The sequence below is a fragment of the Cynocephalus volans genome, chromosome X, assembly GCF_027409185.1.
Source record: "Cynocephalus volans isolate mCynVol1 chromosome X, mCynVol1.pri, whole genome shotgun sequence".
Lineage (NCBI taxonomy): Eukaryota > Metazoa > Chordata > Mammalia > Dermoptera > Cynocephalidae > Cynocephalus > Cynocephalus volans.
The window spans coordinates 79508354-79527082 of NC_084478.1; the positions used below are offsets into that span (position 1 = coordinate 79508354).

General features: G+C 48.4%; 2 protein-coding genes and 1 long non-coding RNA gene across 3 annotated transcripts in view; 2 read left to right on the top strand and 1 right to left on the bottom strand.

Annotated features, from left to right (window-relative positions):
• KIF4A (kinesin family member 4A) overlaps nt 1-5208 on the top strand; it is a 137972-nt gene extending 132764 nt beyond the window's left edge. Inside the window, exons 28-30 of the mRNA XM_063083335.1 lie at nt 2787-2903; nt 4527-4649; nt 4927-5208. Of these exons, the coding sequence (XP_062939405.1) occupies nt 2787-2903; nt 4527-4649; nt 4927-5130 (444 nt within the window). The 3' untranslated portion in view covers nt 5131-5208. The remainder of the gene's footprint in view (nt 1-2786; nt 2904-4526; nt 4650-4926) is intronic.
• LOC134366853 (uncharacterized) lies at nt 4767-18729 on the bottom strand. Its single transcript, XR_010022371.1, has 4 exons — nt 18507-18729; nt 16465-16778; nt 12147-12396; nt 4767-5230 (listed from the first exon to the last, which is right to left on the bottom strand). It is a non-coding gene; the product is annotated as an uncharacterized LOC134366853 (long non-coding RNA).
• Nucleotides 9489-16941, top strand: GDPD2 (glycerophosphodiester phosphodiesterase domain containing 2). The gene is made up of 15 exons (XM_063083336.1): nt 9489-9593; nt 9859-9962; nt 10285-10378; nt 10576-10635; nt 11124-11222; nt 11402-11495; nt 11642-11787; nt 11915-11997; nt 12110-12260; nt 13907-14128; nt 14341-14489; nt 16174-16321; nt 16450-16532; nt 16771-16799; nt 16889-16941. The coding sequence occupies exons 1-15, from the start codon at nt 9489-9491 to the stop codon at nt 16939-16941; spliced, it is 1620 nt and encodes a 539-aa protein (XP_062939406.1).

Sequence of the window (18729 nt, forward strand, 5' to 3'; positions counted from 1 at the left end):
TTGCAAAGACTTGAAGGTGATAGAGGAACAGAGGGTTGGGATACTTAGACAGAATGGGGCAGAACATGTCTGTCTTTCATTCGTTTACTCCACAAACATTCATAGATGCTCTATTATGGTTGCAGTGGGGAGCATGAGCTGAGTATAGATTAAAAGGTCAGCTAAGTGATAGGAGGCAGAGTTGAGAAGTACACAGAGAAACAAATAGTAGAGGGCCTAAAACCTCTGGAAAGGAGTTTCCAAATGCGAAGCAAATATAGGTATACTTGTCCTCAAGGAAAGCTTAATATACTTGTATTTATTATAGCATTGTTGCTGTAAGCTTACAAGGGAAACATAGACGTGTAGGAAATATCACAAGTAAATACAACGGTGCTTCAGAGTTTATGGCAGGCTAGACATTTAGCTCATTTGGTAGAGCATGGTGCTGATAACATCAAGGTCAAGGGTTTAGAGATCCCCTTACCAGGACTATTGAGTCCATAACAAAGGAGGTGTTTGTCACAGTCTACTTCACAACGGTCATACCACATTTAGAAAGTTGTGCTCATTTCTGGATCTTACAATTAAATATGAACTTTGACAAATTGGTGTATAGTCAAGGTGATGAGGATACTTGGAAACCATGTTGTGGTGATCATTGAGGGAGCTAGATATATTTAGCTTTGAGAGGATTTGGACAGAGGGGATCTGGGGAGTAAATATTGTGCTCAGGGCTATTAAAAAAAAATGTTACCATGGTTAATAAACTGATTCCATGTCATTCCAGATGGCAGAATTAGATTCTGTGGTTAAAAGTTATCTAGAAACTATTATCATCTCAGAATAAATAGAGTTTTGGATAACTAAACCAGGGATGTTAGAGAGGGGCTTCATACATCAAACCAGGCTTTAGATGATCACTGAGATCTCTTCTGACTCTAATCCTTCATCCTGTGAGCTCTGCCACCTAGATCTTCCTGGATCCTCAACTCCTAACTTCTTTAGTTACCATTTCTTTGGATTTACTACTAAAGTTCATTGCCATTAGGTGGTTCTTCCCAGTTTCTAATGTTAAATCAATTTGCTGGCTTGTCTTTGCCACTTAGGGACTTAGCTCTGTTCCTGAATCTTGGTCTACTATTTCTCTTATAGCATTGCTTCCTATAATTCTAGTCACCCACCTTGTTTTTGTTTAATGTTCTCTTCATTATACACATGTATACAGTGAACTCCTGAAAGTGTGCACAAGGAAACATGCTTATTGATTAAATGGGCTTAATACATGGAAAACCCTTATAATAGTGCCTGGAACATTAATGTTAGCTATGATTATTGCCGCCTTGGTTATGAGTGAAAAATGGCACTATCAGGAGAATGTGTAAATTGTGGCATGATTATATAGTGTAAATTAATGGAACTGGAACTACATGCATCAACATATAATAAGATGCCATTTACATAAAGTTTAAAAACATAATTCCTTTTTTAATTGGTTATGAATATTCATGAGCTACAAAGCTGATTGTCACCCCTCATGCCCAAGATGTGAAGGCCAGATTCATGAATTCCTTATTTTTTTAAAATAAAAACTCATATGTGGTAAAAGACATGCATAGGAATGATAAACACCTAATTCAGGAGACTGTTTACCTCTGGGAGGGAAGGAGGCAAGTGGGATTAGGAAATGGTACACAGTTATATCTGCATTTTATTTATTAATGGAGGTGAGGACATGAGTGAGGTTTTTTATTATTATTGCCTATGCTTTTATATGCATGAGAAAAAAATTATGGTGCCCTAAAAATAGGATGCATTATTTCAAATGGGGTCCAACTGACCCAGAGTGCAGTGAAATAATTGCTCCCCATGTTTTCTGAACTCCAAATTTCAGCCTGCTTTTTGATAGCCATTTCACTCTGTTGACTCATGGAGCTTGCTGACACCTCAAATCCCTAGGCCCTTTTTGCACAAACTTTTAAGCTATATCTCCCTCCATATTGTAATTATGTGGCTGATTTGGGGGGAACCTAAATACCAAACTTATATTTATTTCTGTTGTATCTTTTCTTTCTACTTTAAGCCCATAATTCCAGCCTGTCAAAATATTTTTGAATTGAGATTTTATTTTACATATTAATCATCCTTCTAGCTTTGTGTCATTGTTAGAGCTAATAAATATGCCTACCTTGTAGACTGGTTATGACATTTTGTATTTTTATATATGAAAGCACTCTGAAAACTGTAAAGTGCTATCAAATGTAAATTATTTTATCTTATATCATTAGTGAATTATTAAAACGTTGAATAAGGGCTGGACAGTAAGTTCAGTTGGTTAGAGCATGGTGCTAATAAAATGTTGAATGATTAAAGTGTTGAGGACAAAGCCCAGGCTAACACTAGACAAAATGTAGAAATGTGAGTTGGATGAAAGTAAATTAGGTAGATCTAAAGATACTGAGTAACTATACTCAGTCCTTAAATATACTTAACTATGCTACCATCCAGCTCGCAGTTCTTCATTTTGCCCATAGAATTGCCGTAACAGTCTTTGTCAGTTGCTTTGCATTATTATGGTATCCCTCTGATCTGCCCTTCAAATATACTGTCCAGAAAAGAAAATGGATTTGTCTGTCATGACTTGTTCTTTGTTTTACTAAAGAAGAGAGGACTGAGGAAATTGAAGCTTGGTAAAGATGATGGAATTTTCCATATTTTTCTAGAAAGTTTGGAAATGAAGAGAAGACTCTTTAAACTAGTCTTTTAACCCTTTCAGTAATGTGTTTTTCTGGAAACCTGTTTTGCAGTGTTCCTGCAAGGGCTGGTGTGGGAACAAGCAGTGTGGGTGCAGGAAGCAAAAGTCAGACTGTGGCGTGGACTGCAGCTGTGACCCCACAAAATGTCGGAACCGCCAGCAAGGCAAGGTAGGATCGGTGTTGTTTCCCCTCACCATCTCTTCAGGCCTCCCACTAGTTTCCACTCTTTTCTCTACCTTCCATCCTGAAACCTAGAGTCTCCTGCACAGCTCTTCCTACCCTCTCCTTCCCTCTGCACCCAGAAAAGGACATTTCACTTCTCAATTCTTCTTCTCACTGCTAGCCTGTCCACACACTCTTCAGAAACCACAGCCCTTCCCAGGAGATTCTCAGGTATGTAGCTCCCCACCCCAGCCTTGGCTGTAAAGTTTCTGTACAGTTTCTGAGGCAGAGCGAGGAACAGGAAAGCAGGCATTTACAGGCATAGAGACATGCAGGATCAAACTAGTCCAAAGGCTTAGCTGGAACTGTAAGAGCCACGTGCTGAGGTGGCAGTTTCCAGGAAGGAAGTTAATCCTCCTGGTATCTTAAGACATTATAGTTACTTAGACCCTTTCCATGGGAACCAGTTAGTCCATGGCTCTAGGAAAAGACCCAGAGGAACCAAGTCTTTCGTGAACCAAGTTAACTATAGCTGTCCTCCTTATATTGCTCCCAGGAGTAGAAAACTAACAAAATGTGCCCTGAGGACTACCAAGCAGGTCAGATCCCTGTACTTGCCTTATGCCTACCTGTGCCTTCAGCAAAAGCTCATTGCTACAACTCTGTGTGATATACAGTGATTCTAGCCCGCATAGTCTAATGATCATTATGCATTTCTTGAACATCTACATGTGAACAGTTTTGCCCTAGGTCTGTTATTAAAAAGGCTTCTAAGATAGGTTGGCATCAGAGGACCAAAGTGGCAAGCTAGAGGTCAGACTAAGAATCATAGATATAGCAGGAACCTTAAGGATTCTCTATTCCCATGATTTTTCAATTTGGTTTCTAGAGTCCTGTAGTAGCTCCATGAAAAAGCCTCTGGGCAGAGGGGAATGGCCTGTGGAGGTTAAATTCCATGAAGCAACTTGCTCTTTACCTGTTTACATATTGGGCTTCCTCTTAGGATTTCAGTTGTAAAACTGATCTAATCAAATGCTTCCAACTTTACAGAGAAGGAAACTGAGGCCCAGAGATAAGCTTAAGTGACTCACCTGCTATTACACAGCTGGTCATGACAACTAAGATTAGATCTCAGGCTTTCTGACTCTCGATCCAGTCTGTTTCCATGACAATAAGATATAATTCTTTCTAATCCAAGCTCTACCACAGAGTCACCTTGTTACCTAAGCAACTTTTCTCTCTTGGACTCAGTTTCCTTATCTGAAAGGAATACTAATATAGACAACACCCTGTAGGGGTGCTAAAATAACATTGCAGATTGTAGAGAGGGGAAGTTTAATCAAAGAAATGGCCAAGGCTTAGCCTTGTTTTAAACCTTGTCTCATGATCTGTCCTGTGCTGCTATCCTACCCAGTCCTTTCCCTTCAAAGCCTGCCTCCAAGAATTGCTCCATGCCTTCAGGGACAGAGCATGTCAAGCACTATGACTTCTCCAAGCAGGGTCTCCCTAAGACTTGCTTAGACTGACTGATCAGGCACTCAGAGCTGGTACCTCACTGGTTCAAGAGGAGCAGACATTTTGTAACCCTGGTAGCCAGATTTATAATATGCCTGTCTACTTGATTCTTAGGATAGCTTGGGTGCTGTTGAACGGATCCAGGATTCCGAAGGCTCCTTCAAACTGGAGGATCCCACAGAGGTGACCCCAGGATTGAGCTTCTTCAACCCCGTCTGTGCCACTCCCAACAGCAAGGTAGGTGGGCTAAAAGGTAGGCACTGGAAAACTGTATTGGCATCCTTCTCTGCATTAGCTATGCAGAGACCAGTGAAAGAAAGGAGGAGGGTAAAGGTATAATCAGCTTGCTGGGAACTGGGAATCAGGCATAGACTAGGGTCTTTTTTTTTTTCCATAGAGCAATGTTAGGGACACCTCATACTATTGGGAGTGTGTTGAGCATTTGTAGTGGCTCGGCCGGGTTGAGCTTCTGCGCTTTTCAGGGTCTATTCATACCTGTCTCTGTCCTTCCTAGATACTGAAAGAGATGTGTGATGTGGAGCAGGTGCTGTTAAAGAAGACTGCTCCAGCTTCCTCCTCCTTTGACTTCCCAGAGTTGAAACATGTAGCAACAGAATTCCAAGAAAGTAAAGCTCCAGGGAAGAAAAAGAAACGAGCTCTGGCCAGCAATACTAGCTTCTTCTCTGGCTGCTCCCCTATTGAAGAAGAGGGTCACTGATGTTGGAGTCATCATCTCTACCCCAGTCTGGCTTGGGACATGCTTTGAGGTTGCAGCCAGAAGGGTTCTTTAATGACTTCTCTGGATTTCAAGTTTCTTGCTGTTGAAAAAAGGGACAAAGTGTTACTGAAAGGAAGGGAACCTTTGTTGGATATTAGCCCTCAGTCCTCAGCCCCAGACTACTGCTTTCTCTTTTCCAGAAGGGTGCTAAGCCCTTACTGAAGAGAGAACCAGTTGACCTTCCTAATGACTCATCAGGAACCAGTCCCCAGTACCATCTAGCTGTTCCTTATTTGTTAGCAGTTAAGGCTGTCCCCTCATGGGGATGAGGCTGAGGCTTTCTTGTCTCAGCTTAATGGAGGAGCCTGGCCTAGGATAGAGGCCTGGCTCGGATCCTTCACCCCACCTCAGAAATGGGGTCTTGATCTTTCCTGCCTGACCTTCTCTAGATTTAAATGTTTTAACAGTACCATCAATTGTCTTCCACGTTACTGAAGTAAATGAATTATTTTTAAATGTTAAGTAAATAAATAAACCTTAGCCTATCTACTAGTGTTCAGGAAGATCCTTCTGTGCTAGAGGGAGAAATAAAATTTCAACCCGTGTTCCTCAGACCCTGGGGAAGCTATTAAGGAGATTCATCGCAAGCACCTGAGCCTCCATGCCTTGTAGCTGCCCCCTTTCGCAGAGGATAGTGTGGAGCATGATGTTGTATCTTTATGATGCTTTGCTACCCTAGGAAATTGGAATAACTCCAGCAAGGCCAGTGGCCTGACCACTGTAGATCCTGCCTGGCCTCCAGGTTTGTGAGGAAGGAACCACATTTACTGAGCATATCAATGTTCCTGCCACAATTTTATTTGCTCCTCACAAAAAAAGCTCAAGGTAGATAGGTGTCCTTATTTTGCTGATGAGGAAACTGGGGTACAAAGAAGTTAAATAACTTATCTAGAGTCACAAAGTTAGTAATAGAGCTAGGACTTGAACCCAGGTCAAACATCAAAGCTTCTGTGTGACTCCCTAGAGTGGCAGCAGCGGCCATTCCTAATGCCCTGTAGCCTGATTTCTTGGTATAGGATGGGCATGGGACGACACTGCTGTCCAGTCCGAGCACAGAACAGTACTGGCTCCTTGCTTTCTCCTTCAGGAGGGAAGAGGAGGGGCAAGGCTAACTCCTTACTATGCATCATGGTTCTCCATCTCTGCTTAAAGCTAAAAGAGGGTCAGCCCTGGAATGCCATACACAGGCTGCTGACTGGACTTGTAGCCTTCTGAGGAGTTCATAAGCCCCAGGCCTCATATCCATGCATTCTGAATCCCAGCCCCCTCCCTCCCAAAAAAGCTCCCAAGAACTCGAAAACCAAGACTCCTCTAGAATCTACCAGAGCCCAAACAAAGGAAATTGAACAACAACCTGCCTAGAATGAAGCCTGCAGAGGGCTAGGTAACCTGCCAGCCTTCTTTGGCCTCCTGCCAGCAAACAGTCCTGCTTCTCTTTGCATTTTAAAGCAGAGGGAGCAAGGGAGCCTCTGCCATTGCCAACTAGAGCCTCTGGATACAATGGGAAGGCTGAGAGGGAGGGGGGCTGGCTCTTGGCATAAGAGAGCCAGTCTTCCTTCTCACTGTTTGAAATCCAGTGTGTGGGAGGGTGAGGGGTAAACAGACTTATCCTCAGAGAAGACATCCTTTCCCACCAATGCTGCACTAGTCCCCAGACTTCAAGTCACTGCATCAGCCAAAATGTAGAGGGGAAGTCAATCAAGCCAGCCCCGGCCCTTATCCCACCCAGATCCTGTGCTTTAATGCTAAGCTGACTCTACAACTTGCTAGCCAGCCCTCTCCTGCTGATGCTATAGTAACAGCATCAGCAGAACAATATGTGTTCATCTTCCAAAAGCCTATGACTCTAATATACTATACACTCCTCAAATGATTCTTGGAAAGAGACTTTAGATGCTGTGGGAACAAGGCAGCATGAATGATGCAAGTCTCAGCTTCTCCTGACTGGGGTGATGGGGGAAGTGGAGAGCTCCTAGTGTCACCCAGGGGCCACAAGGCCCATGGGGACCCCTGGTCCAGAAGCAGGGCAGTGTGTTTCCCCGAGTTCAGGAAGTAGCTTGCAACTACATCTCTTACAGATGCACCTTGCAGAAGTGGGAGTGCTAGACTTCCTCTCTCACACACACACACACACACACACACACCCCTTTGCATGGGGCTGGCTGGGCCCCTTCTCCTCACTGCCAAGTTGCAACGTTGTGTGGTCACCTCCCCCCAGCCTCCCGCCTGCCTGTGCCCTCAGCCCTCGCCTCCCTCAGCCAGGACAAAGCCCCGGCAGTGACTGGGAGGGGAACAGGAGGAGGGACAGAGGGACGGGGAAGTCTGCACAAAGGAATTCCTCACCCCAAGCCCCCTGACTGCCAGCAAGTAAAGAAGCAGATCTGCTCTCCCTCCTCCTCCCTACCATCTTCCCACCCAAGCTGGGCCCAGGCCATAGAGCAGCGGCAGGCCTCCCAAGAGGACCCACACAGCCTCCTGTAGGTAGCAACAGTGCCACCTGTTTGACCGGTGGGGCTTGAGCCAAGGACTGGAAGAGGGAGGAGACAGACAACTCTGGAGAGGAGCTGGGAAGCAGTGCAGAACAGAGAGCAGAGCAGAGCAGAGCTGCCGCTGAGAAAAGGTGTGAGGGCGCCGTGGGAAGGCTGGGGCTACAGACGGGAGCTGTGGGGCAGAGACGGGCTGTATCTGGCAGGGATTGTGCCCAGGAATTGAGCAGCACCTCTTTCAGCTCCCCTGCTTGGGGTTTTCAGGCTGCTCAGATCCTGATCCCATTCTACAGCTCCTGGAGGGAGGTGGGACTCTGGAAGGCAGTGTCTGGGGTACAGGGGTAGGGAGGGCCCACAGGAGGCAAGAGGTGTTGACTGGAGCTCAGGGCAGGCTACTACAACCTAGTCCCAAGATGGGCAGAGGCAGGGACCTTCCTTGGGGTTGTTTTTTTCCTGGCAAGGGTCTCAGGGAGGAAAGAGGTTTCCTTCGCCCAGCCCTTTCACCAGCTCCAGCCCCCCACTCTTCCATCCCCTACTCTAACTCTCCTTTCCCAAGGAGCACAGAGTAAGGAGGGCAGTTTCAGGAGCAGCCACACCCTTTCTCTTTGCAGGGGCGTAGCCACTGTGCACCCCCCTAAGACTCCACAGCCTCAAGGGAGCCCGGACGACAAGGGATTGTGTCCTTTTGAACACACACACACACACACACACACACACTTTGGGTGTATCCAGGGGCTCCTTTACATACTTAAAGTCATCTAGAAACCTATTTGTACTGACAGCCACTAGTGCACACGCACATACATATGCTGACACAAATCACACACCCTCTTGTGTAGAGTCACAATCATACACCCAACCCTGTTTGGGAATCAGCTCTGTCTCTCAGCCAGACCCAGAAGCACAAGGCACAGGAATCCCCTGCCCCAAGACAACCACAGCTACACACTCACACCTTTGTCTTGTATTTGTTGTACTTTCACCAAAGCTAACTCAGAGGATGGGGCCCCTGAAAGGGAGAAGACAGGACTGGGTTTCTTGTCAGGGTGGGGGAATGTCAGGCTGACTGGGCAGAAAAAGACAGAACTGAGGTGGGAGGGCTTGGGTTTTTGGGGTGTGTGGGGGTAGAGAAAGGGTTCCTTTAGAAGGCTGGAAGTGACCCAGGCAACCTGTTTCCCTCAAGTCTTCCTCTTATTGGCAGTGCCCCCTGTTCCCTGGGAGATGGGCACAGAGAATCTTTTAGTCAGGACTTTGTGATTTATGTAATCTCTGTATCCATAGCAACTGGCCAACTGGCTGGGCCTCCCTTAGCCCCAAGTCAGAACTGGAACCTCTGCTTCAGGTTATTCCTGCTTCCTGGTGTGGAAGGCAACTCAACATGGGCTGCCTCAAGCTTGGCCAGATTTGCCTCAACTTGCTGAACTGAGTTTGCCTCACCCTGGGCAGTTTCTCCTGAGTTCCCACCCAGGGCAAGCACTTCATCCCCAGAGCTGGATGGGGAAGAGCTGGAGAGAGTGGGTATGCATCCTGCCTGCAAAGAGGCTGGACCTTCTGGGTATCCCACTGACTTTCCAGGTATCAAGATTAAAGGGAAAGACCCCAGAGATTGTCCCCCTTTGCCAGGCTTGGCGCTAGGGCTGCTCACCTCATCCACTCTGGCGCTCTGGGCCTGCCCTGTGACCTCCATTCCTGAGCAGCGGCCCAGGCCTCTGTCCCTCCCCCAGGCTTCTCAGATACACTGGGAGGGAGGCTGGGATCTGCCTTCTGCCAGGGTCCCTGATGGCCGAGTATCCCTTCCCCTAGGCCTTCACCATGGCCGAGTCCCCCGGCTGCTGCTCCGTCTGGGCCCGCTGCCTCCACTGCCTGTATAGCTGCCACTGGAGGAAATGCCCCAAAGAGAGGATGCAAACCAGCAAGGTGGAGTAGGGATGGGGAGGTGGGGAGGCTGGAAGTCAGAAGGCAGAGACCAATTTGAGGAGATAAGGCCAATCATGCTCATCAGCAGCTGGGGGGAAGGGGCTTTCCCTCCCCAGGAAGAAAAACTCGCTCAAATATAGCAAGAGCTGCCCCCAGAGCAGAGTAGCCTGATGCATGGCAGGAAGCTCCCCTGAGATGCCGTCTGTTGGGGTCTCTGAGCTTGAAATGGGAATCGACTGTGAGCTTCTCTCCCACCCCTTTGCAGTGCGACTGTGTCTGGTTTGGCCTACTCTTCCTCACCTTCCTCCTCTCCCTGGGCTGGCTGTACATCGGGCTCATCCTTCTCAATGACCTGCACAACTTCAATGAGTGTGTCATGGACCCCTTCCACTCCGCCTTCCTCAGCATACATGTTACCCTACTCCCCACCCTGAGACCCCTGGGTGCTCAGCCCCCATTGTCAGTCATTCCCTAGCCCTGCCCAGCCCCTGAAGTTCAATTCTCCTGCTACCCAACCTCCTTAGAAATTCCCTCCATGAAATCTCCCCAATCCTTGGAGCCCCTGGCTACATGAAGGGCTTTTCCCTCACTCCCTTCTAGTCCTCCTTCAGGATCCACCCACCCTAACTCCCCTCAGGCCACTATTGACGCCCCTTACCCCACTTGGACACCTCCCTCTCCCCTCCCACAGATTCCTATTCCGCCACTGGGGACACTGGATGGACTGGTCCCTGGCATTCCTGCTGGTCATCTCTCTACTGGTCACATATGCATCCCTGCTACTGGTGGGTCCAGGGGTGGCGAGCTAACCACCACCTCAGCCCCTACTTCCTACTCAGCTCTATGCCCTTGTTCTCACCCTGGCCACTGAGGGGAGGGGGTTAATTCTTGGGTAGGAGGGAGGTGCCAGCCTGGGAAGCCCACCTCAGTGTTCTCGCCCCACCCTTGGCACATCATAAGTCCCACCACCCTCTGCCCCCAGCTCCTGGCCCTGCTCCTGCAGCTCTGTGGACAGCCTCTGCACCTGCACAGTCTCCACAAGGTAGAGTGGGGATGGAAATAAGTGGGAGAGGAGGTCACTGGGCCCAGTGCTTGGCTGGCTATTTGCTGAGGACCTCACTTTTATATATCTGGGGTCAAGCCCAGGACCTGAAGCCCAGTAAATGAGGGTACTTCAAAAAATTCATGGAAAGGGCCGAGCCCGTGGCGCACTCGGGAGGGTGCAGCGCTGGGAGCGCGGCGACGCTCCCGCAGCGGGTTCGGATCCTATATAGGTATGGCCGGTGCACTCACTGGCTGAGTGCCGGTCACGAAAAAGACAAAAAAAAAAAAAAAAAATTCATGGAAAGATTCCTATTATCTTTTAATGCTATTTTTCCACAAATTTTTTGAAGTACTGTCATATTCGTTGAGTGAAAGAAAGTGAGTGTGTCAGGAGGAAAGAGTCCTGTCTTCATAGAGTGAGGAGGCAGCCCACATAACCACAAGCCCAGTTGACAAAGAGGGCCCCATTCATCCCCGGTCCCCCAGGTGCTGCTGCTCCTCATTATACTTCTTGTGGCCGCTGGCCTTGTGGGACTGGACATCCAATGGCAGCAGGAGTGGCATAGCTTACGCCTATCACTGCAGGTGAGTGGCCAATCTCCAGTGCCTAGATGGGAGCCTTTGCCTGCAGCCAATCCCAGAACATGTCTTGCTCCCTGGTTCGCCAAGACTTTGGGTAGCTCTGAACTCCAAAAGTCAGGCCTAAGAGGAGGGGGGGAAGGGCACTAGGAAGAAGAGCCCCCCTCACAAACTCCTGTCCACAGGCCACAGCCCCATTCCTTCATATTGGAGCAGTCGCTGGAATCACTCTTCTGGCCTGGACTGTGGCTGATATCTTCTACCGTATCCACCAAAGAGGTGCCAACTCCACCCCCCACTCACCCCCACTGGCCACCACCTGCCACTGGCCTCCACCCGCCTGGCTTCCTGCACCTGCACTCTACTTTCTGCCACCAAAGTTCCCCCATTGCCCTTGCTCCAAAGCCTATCCCCACTCCCCATAGGTGCCAAGATTCTGCTACTGCTTCTATTTTTTGGAGTTACCCTGGTCGTCTACCTGGCCCCCCTATGCATCTCCTCACCCTGCATCATGGAACCCAGAGACTTACCTCCCAAGCCTGGGCTGGTGGGACACCGAGGGGCCCCCATGGTGAGTGTGTTGGGAAGAATGCTGGGAGGGGAGAGAGGGTTTGCTCCTCTGGGCTACAGCAGCCAGTCCTGTGGGTTCCTAGGCTTCCACCCTTCCCTGCTACCTCCTTACCAATTCCCTTTCCCAGCTGGCACCCGAGAACACCCTGATGTCCCTGCGGAAGACAGCTGAATGTGGAGCTGCTGTATTCGAGACCGACGTGATGGTCAGGTGAGAGAGGCTGGGGCTTAAGGGACCTGGGAGGCTGAGGGACACAGCATGGGAGCTCAGGAAATTATATCCAGCCCCACAGCTTGGCCTCAGACACCCCTTGTGCCCTCAGCTCTGACGGGGTCCCCTTCCTCATGCATGATGAGCACCTGAGCAGGACCACGGATGTAGCCTCTGTGTTTCCAGCCCGAATCACAGCCCACAGCAGTGACTTCTCCTGGGCTGAACTGAAGAGACTCAATGCTGGGGCCTGGTTCCTAGAGGTGAGGACAGCTTCTGGGAAGAGGCAGCCACCTGCAGGGGCACTCAAAAAGGGCAGAGTTCATTCCATTGATAAGCATTTGCTGAGCTTTGTGCTGGGCAGTAGGAACACAGTCTCTGCCTTCAAGTCACTCCCACCTAGTAAGAAAGAGCCGAGGCAACAGACAATTAGAATAAGAAACCTAGAGCAATAAATACATTTTTCCTGGGTAGAGAGGAGAGAGAGCAAAGTCATTGTTGGGCAGGGTGAGTGTGGGAGAGGATCAGGAGTGAATTCACACAGGAGAGGATGCATGAGCAGCATATGACATGAGTTTTCTCATAAGATGTGCAAGGCAGAGAAAGGGAATTCTAATCAGAGAAAGGAGCACATGTAAAGCCCAAAAGTATAAGAAAGTGTGTTTCCAAGGAACAAAAAGTGGTTCAGTGTAACTGAGAGATACAATTCACGGGAGTGGTGAGGAGCAGAGGATTGGTCTTCAAGGGCTTTGAATACCAGGCCCCAAGAGTGTGGACTTTAGGTGGTAGAAAATATTTAAAAGGACAGTTTGTTTTTTTCAGTTCCTCTTTTCCTGATTAAAAGAGTAATATATGTTTGTTGTAAAATAAGTAAATAAATAAAACATCAGAGAAATAACCTAGAAGTTGAAGTCTCCCATAATCCAGTCCCACTGATATATTTATTGTTTGTGTAAATATTTTTATTTTGCACAAAGAGGATTACTCACAGACTCTTGCAATTTGCTATTTTTTTTTTTTTCATTTAACTCTATATACAGTGTCTTACTAGAGTGATAAAAAGCAAAGGATGTCTAGGTTTGAAACCTGGCATCCTGGCTCCACCACTTACCAGGTGTGTGACCCTGGGCAACATTCTTTAGTCTCTCTGTGCCTCAATTTCCATAATAGTACCTACATTGTAGGGTTATTGGGAGGATTAAGTCAGTTAGTACACATAAAGTGCTTAGAACACTGCCTGGACCATAGTAAGTGTTCAATAAATGTTAGATAGCTAGCTTTATCAATGTCAGCCATTAGGAGGTAAGGTCATTCATTGGTAATTAGGGGAGGAGAGGAGAGTGGTAAAGAGGGGGAATGGGAGAGGGAGTAACTCAAGAGCTCAAAGGATTGCTAAGCAGTACTGGCGGGGGGGAGGAAGGATAATGCCAACAGTCCACATGGTGTGCTGTGCCTATGGCAGTGCTCAGCCTCCAGTTATAGGGTGGAGGAGGCAAACAGTTGTAGAACTGAATCAGAGTTTGGGAGTTGTAGGGCAGCTAGGGCAGGAAGGGAGTTGAGAGTGATGTGGAAAAATAGTTAAAGCTATGGGGACCATGGGTAGGGGATGTAGGTGTGGCCAGAAAGGGGCTGATAGACTGGAAGGAAACCAAAGTGTCAAGATCCCAGAGGTCTCTGCGAGACCAAAGAGAAGGTGTAGTGGGAGAGAGGAAGTTAGGAAACTGGAAGGGAGGTCACAGAGTAAGGTATTAGATGGTCTGGATGAAGGCCACAGTTTGGAGAAAAAAGATCCTGGCTCAGAGGTGGGCAGAAGCTGGACACCAAGTAGGGGATATGAGTGAAGATGGTGAGAATGGAGGGAAGGCCTGGAGGTCTCTTCTGCTCTTGAAATAATTTTCCTTTCTTACAGAGGCAGCCCTTTTGGGGGGCCAAGCGGTTGTCAGGCCCTGATCAGAAAGAGGCTGAGAATCAGACAGTACCAGCATTAGAAGAGCTATTGAAGGAAGCTGCAGTCCTCAACCTTTCCATCATGTTTGACTTGCGCCGACCTCCACAAAACCACACATACTATGACACTTTTGTGAACCAGACATTGGAGACTGTACTGAGGGCAAGGGTGCCCCAAGCCATGGTGATGTTGCCAGGACTCCCAATGGCCTCCTTTGACCCCTCTCCCCACCCTGCATTCCCTCGGACATATGATGATTTTGAGGCTGCCCCCTGTCCCAGGACCCCACCCCAGCTCACATAACACATTCTGTGGTCAAACCTCTCTGCCTTCGCCCCTATCCCTGGAATCCCTAGGTCTTCCCCAGCTTCATGCCCATTCTCCCCGAACCACAGGTCCTTTGGCTACCAGATGAAGATCGGGCTAATGTCCAACAACGGGCACCCAGAATGCGCCAGATATATGGACAGCAGGGAGGCAACAGAACTGAGAGGCCCCAGTTTCTCAACCTCCCCTATCAAGACTTGCCACTGTTGGATATCAAGTGAGTGCTAGGGGAATGGAACCAAGGGGATCACATGAGGTTTCTCTTCTTAAAGAGAAGAACCAATGCAGGGAGGGCAAAGGCTATTTATTCATTCATTCACTCATACAACAAATATTTATTGAACACTTGCTATGTACCGGGTAGTATTTATTACAGGCTTTGGGGACACAACATGAATGAGACAAAGTCCCCGCTTTTGTGGAATTTATGTATTAGTGAAAGAGACAGACAATAAACTGCTTAACAAAATACATGTATATTAGATACTAATAAGTGTTATAAAGACAAAATGGGGAGATGTAGTACAGGCGCTACCTTAGGAAGAATGGTTAAAAAGGTGATGTCTGAGCTGAGATCTGAATGGTCACAAGGAGCTAACTATGAGAAGAGCTGCAGAAGAACAGGAACAGCAGCCTAGTGAGCAAAGGGAAGGTAAAGCTAAAGAGGTAGGCAGGGGCCAAATTGGGTAGGACCTTGTAGGCCATGAGATAGATTTCAGCTTTTATTCTACACCAAAGAGATCAGTGTAACAGAGGATGGACCCAGGGGAGAGAGAGGCGAGAGAGTCCCAGATGTGAGCTGGCCTCTAGAAGCTGACCGGGCCAGTAACCATGATGGACTTCAAAGCACACAGTTGCCAAGGTCTCTTTAAAATGTGGTCAGATAGAAAAATGTGAACTAAATGATGGACCAGTTATGATAAGTATTTCAAGGACTTTTCCCCAAGTTGTCACCATGAAGGGAGACATGACATAGGGTTTGGTCCTCACCTTAGTCTTGTCCTGGTATCAACTGCTGATCATGCTTACAAAAGACATGAATTAGTAATGAATACACTGATGATGGAATCAAAGCCCTGAAAGGTCTAAATGCTCTAAAATGAAGGCCAAATCTAGCAAGATGAAATGCAACAGGGAAAGATGTAAAGGCCTATATTTGGGGCCCAGAAGAATTTCAATTGCACAAAGACAAGAGAGGAGACACAGGCATCAGCAGCAACATGTGTGAAAAGGACCAGGGCTTTGATTGAATAGTGTGCATAGTGAGTCATCAGTGAGACATGACATTGCTGAAGGCTAACCTGACTCTGGGCTACCTTCATACAAGCATAGTTCCCAGAAGGCAGGAGGAGATAGTTTTGCATTACTCAAAGCTGGTCCAAGCCCATCTGGGATATCATGTTCAGAGGTAGCCCCATACTTTCAAAGGAACATTGATAAATTGGAGTAAGATCAGATTAGAGAGGCTTGTATGGTGCAGGAAATAATAACCTAGGACCCAAGAGATTTCAACAATAACCTATTATTATTTTAAATAATAACCTAAGTCCCAAGAGATTCAAGAGATTGAAGGAACTGGAGCTGTTAGACCTGAAGAAGGGAAGGCTCAGGGAAACGCAGCCTCTGTTCCTCAGACTTCTGAAGGGATATCATGGGACAAAGGGGAGAGATACATTTGTGTGGCCCCAGATGGCAAAGCTAAGACCTGTGGGTAAAATCCACCAGGAGACAGAGTTCAGCTACGCAAAGAAAATCACTTTTGGTCAGGGGCTGCTATGCGAAGGTAGGACTGATACCTCCTTGACAGTGACACTATAGATTCAAGCACAGGCAGGGGGCTGCCTTCCATGCCTCATGCACCACAATTCTAGATGTTCCCTGTTTCTTTCCCACCTCCACAGGGCATTGCATCAGGATAATGTCTCAGTGAACCTATTTGTAGTGAACAAGCCCTGGCTCTTCTCCCTGCTCTGGTGTGCAGGGGTGGATTCGGTCACCACCAATGACTGTCAACTGATGCAGCAGATGCATTACCCAGTCTGGCTTATTGTAAGGGCTCTGTAACTGTCACCCCTCTTTCTCTTCTCCCATCCCTGGTTCTCCTTAATCCTGTCCCTCTCTTCCTTACTTATTTCCCTCCCATATACTTCCCTTGGGGCCTTTTCCTATTCCCACAGCCCCCTCAAACCTACCTAATGATGTGGATCATTGCCAATTGTATCTCCACCTTGCTGCTTCTGTGGACCTTCCTCCTCCAAGGGTGAGTGCTTTGTGCCTCAGCTTCCTGGATTCTTACTTTCCCCAGATCTCTGGTGATGAGGCTGATTCAGACTCATATGTGCCACCTATGCCTTGAAGTTTCCTCTGAGATTCTCAGGCCCTTCCTTATACCACCATATTGGCTGGAACCTGGGAAAGGCAGTTTGGGGGGGCCCCAGGGTTGGAAGGTCCTGCTTGAAGCTGGCTGAACTCACAATGGGAGGCTTTTCTTTCTATAGGAGATGTGCTAAAGAGAGAGAGAGAACTGGTAAGAACTTTCCCTCCTCACCTCATTTTTCTCTTCCTCTAGCCTTCTCCTTGCTCCCTAGATGACCCACCCTCTCCCCCACTCCCCAGGTTTAGAAACAGCAGTGCTGCTGACCAGGATCAACAAGTTCATAAGGGAGTGAATATCCTGCCCTGGCCCCCCATCAGCTGGGTTCTGAGGCCTGTCTGCATTGGCCAACAGCAAGGGAAGGAGAGTGGATAAAGTGGAATGTCTTGGGCATAGTGGATTGCGGTGAGGATAACTTTGCCAACAGGAGGTTTCAAACCATGTGGTGGGGCCTGTGCCCAGACGGTGGGCATGCCATTAAATCTGCTCCCCATGGGATTTTGACCTGAGATGGTTGGGAGTCATGAGAAGTTTCTCCCAAAATGAAACTAGAAAAGAGGAAGTAAAAGAGAGATTGCCAAGATAATGTCTCACACTTGTGTGCACATGCCCTTGTGTAGAAGGCACAGGGTGTGTCAGGGTGGGACAGCTTGGAACAGTGACTGAAGGTAATGACAAAATGGCCTTTCCTGAACAACTGTAAGATGATGGAGACAACATCCTCACTCCGTGTACTGTCTCCCCTGACCCTTGCAATTTAGCTGCTTTCCTGCCTAGAGGGTAAGAGCTAAAGAGCCCATCTAGCTATGTAATTTTGTGCCTACAGGTGGCTTTTTGCTGTGTACAGCCTTTTCTTCAAGACAGGTTGGTTCCTGTATCTTGTTGGTTAATCTGTTACTTAACGAATTTAATTCCCATTTGGTCACAGTCTAATCTTTTCGGCGCTGGGACTGGGAAGAGGATGCATCTGCCATCTAGGGTTGGATGTGACACGACACTGAGGGATCATCAAGGGGAGATTCGTGGGTTGGAGGTGGGAGAACCACCTGGGTCAATGAAGAACTGCCAGAGGCAAGCTGGAGAGTAGCCGCCACGGGGGGCGTTCCTGGTGGCGTGCCTTGCCAGGTTGCGTTGTAGCTCCACCTTGTGGTCACCTGCCCCAAGAGGAGGGCCGTGTCTGTCGTCACCATGACGTATTTGCTGAATGCCACCTGTTTTCCAGGCCGGTTGGGGACTTATGTCCTTGACTCCGGACTCAGAGGGCACGGTCCTATTTCCACGAGTTTTCGCTCCTCTGGGCTGCACGCAGGGTAGGGTTTTGGCCTAGCCTTCCCCTCGAAGAGCAAGTTCCCCAGTGTGTTTGCTGTTCGTGAGTCCCCGGGCTAAACAGTTGAGGTGGACAGTGCGGAGCCGGCCTAGGATGTGGAGTCTGGTAGAAGGGGGGAGGGGCTGATGCAAAAACGGGGACAGGAGTGGGCTTTGTGGCTGACCGTACAGTCCTCCACTGCACAGACATTAGCCCTGGTTCGTGGCTCCACACGAAGGAAATTCGAATTAAGGCCAGGTAAGGTCAGGAGGTTCAGTATTCGATTCCTCCTTTCTCTCCAGACTGGGACCTGGGGCAGCACTAGAGCCTCGGAACAAGCCCCTACCCCTCAGTTGCAGGATAGCCAATGGGAACTACAATTCCCAGTATACCCCTGACCATTTCCGGTCTCGGGATTGACCGAGACGAGTTTGAATTTGTGTTCTCGCCCCCTCCTCCTCTCGAACCCCGCCCCTTCCCTTCTCTCGCCGCCCCGCCCCCTCCATGCGCACACATGCACATACATACTCAGGCAGCCGTCCACGCCGACATACCTGGCCTGCAGCTGGCGCGGTGGGCGGGGCACCGGCGTGCGAAGTGCGGGCCGGTGGGAGGCGCTTCCGGAGTGAACGACACGGTCGCCGCGCTGGTCCGAGTCTTTTTGGGGGTCCACGCTGCCGTGTACCGGGCAGGTCTCCTTCACACGCTGCCTTTTCAAGCTGCATTTTCTTACATTTCCCCGTTCCCAGTCCCTCCCCTCAGTCAGGCCAACCACTG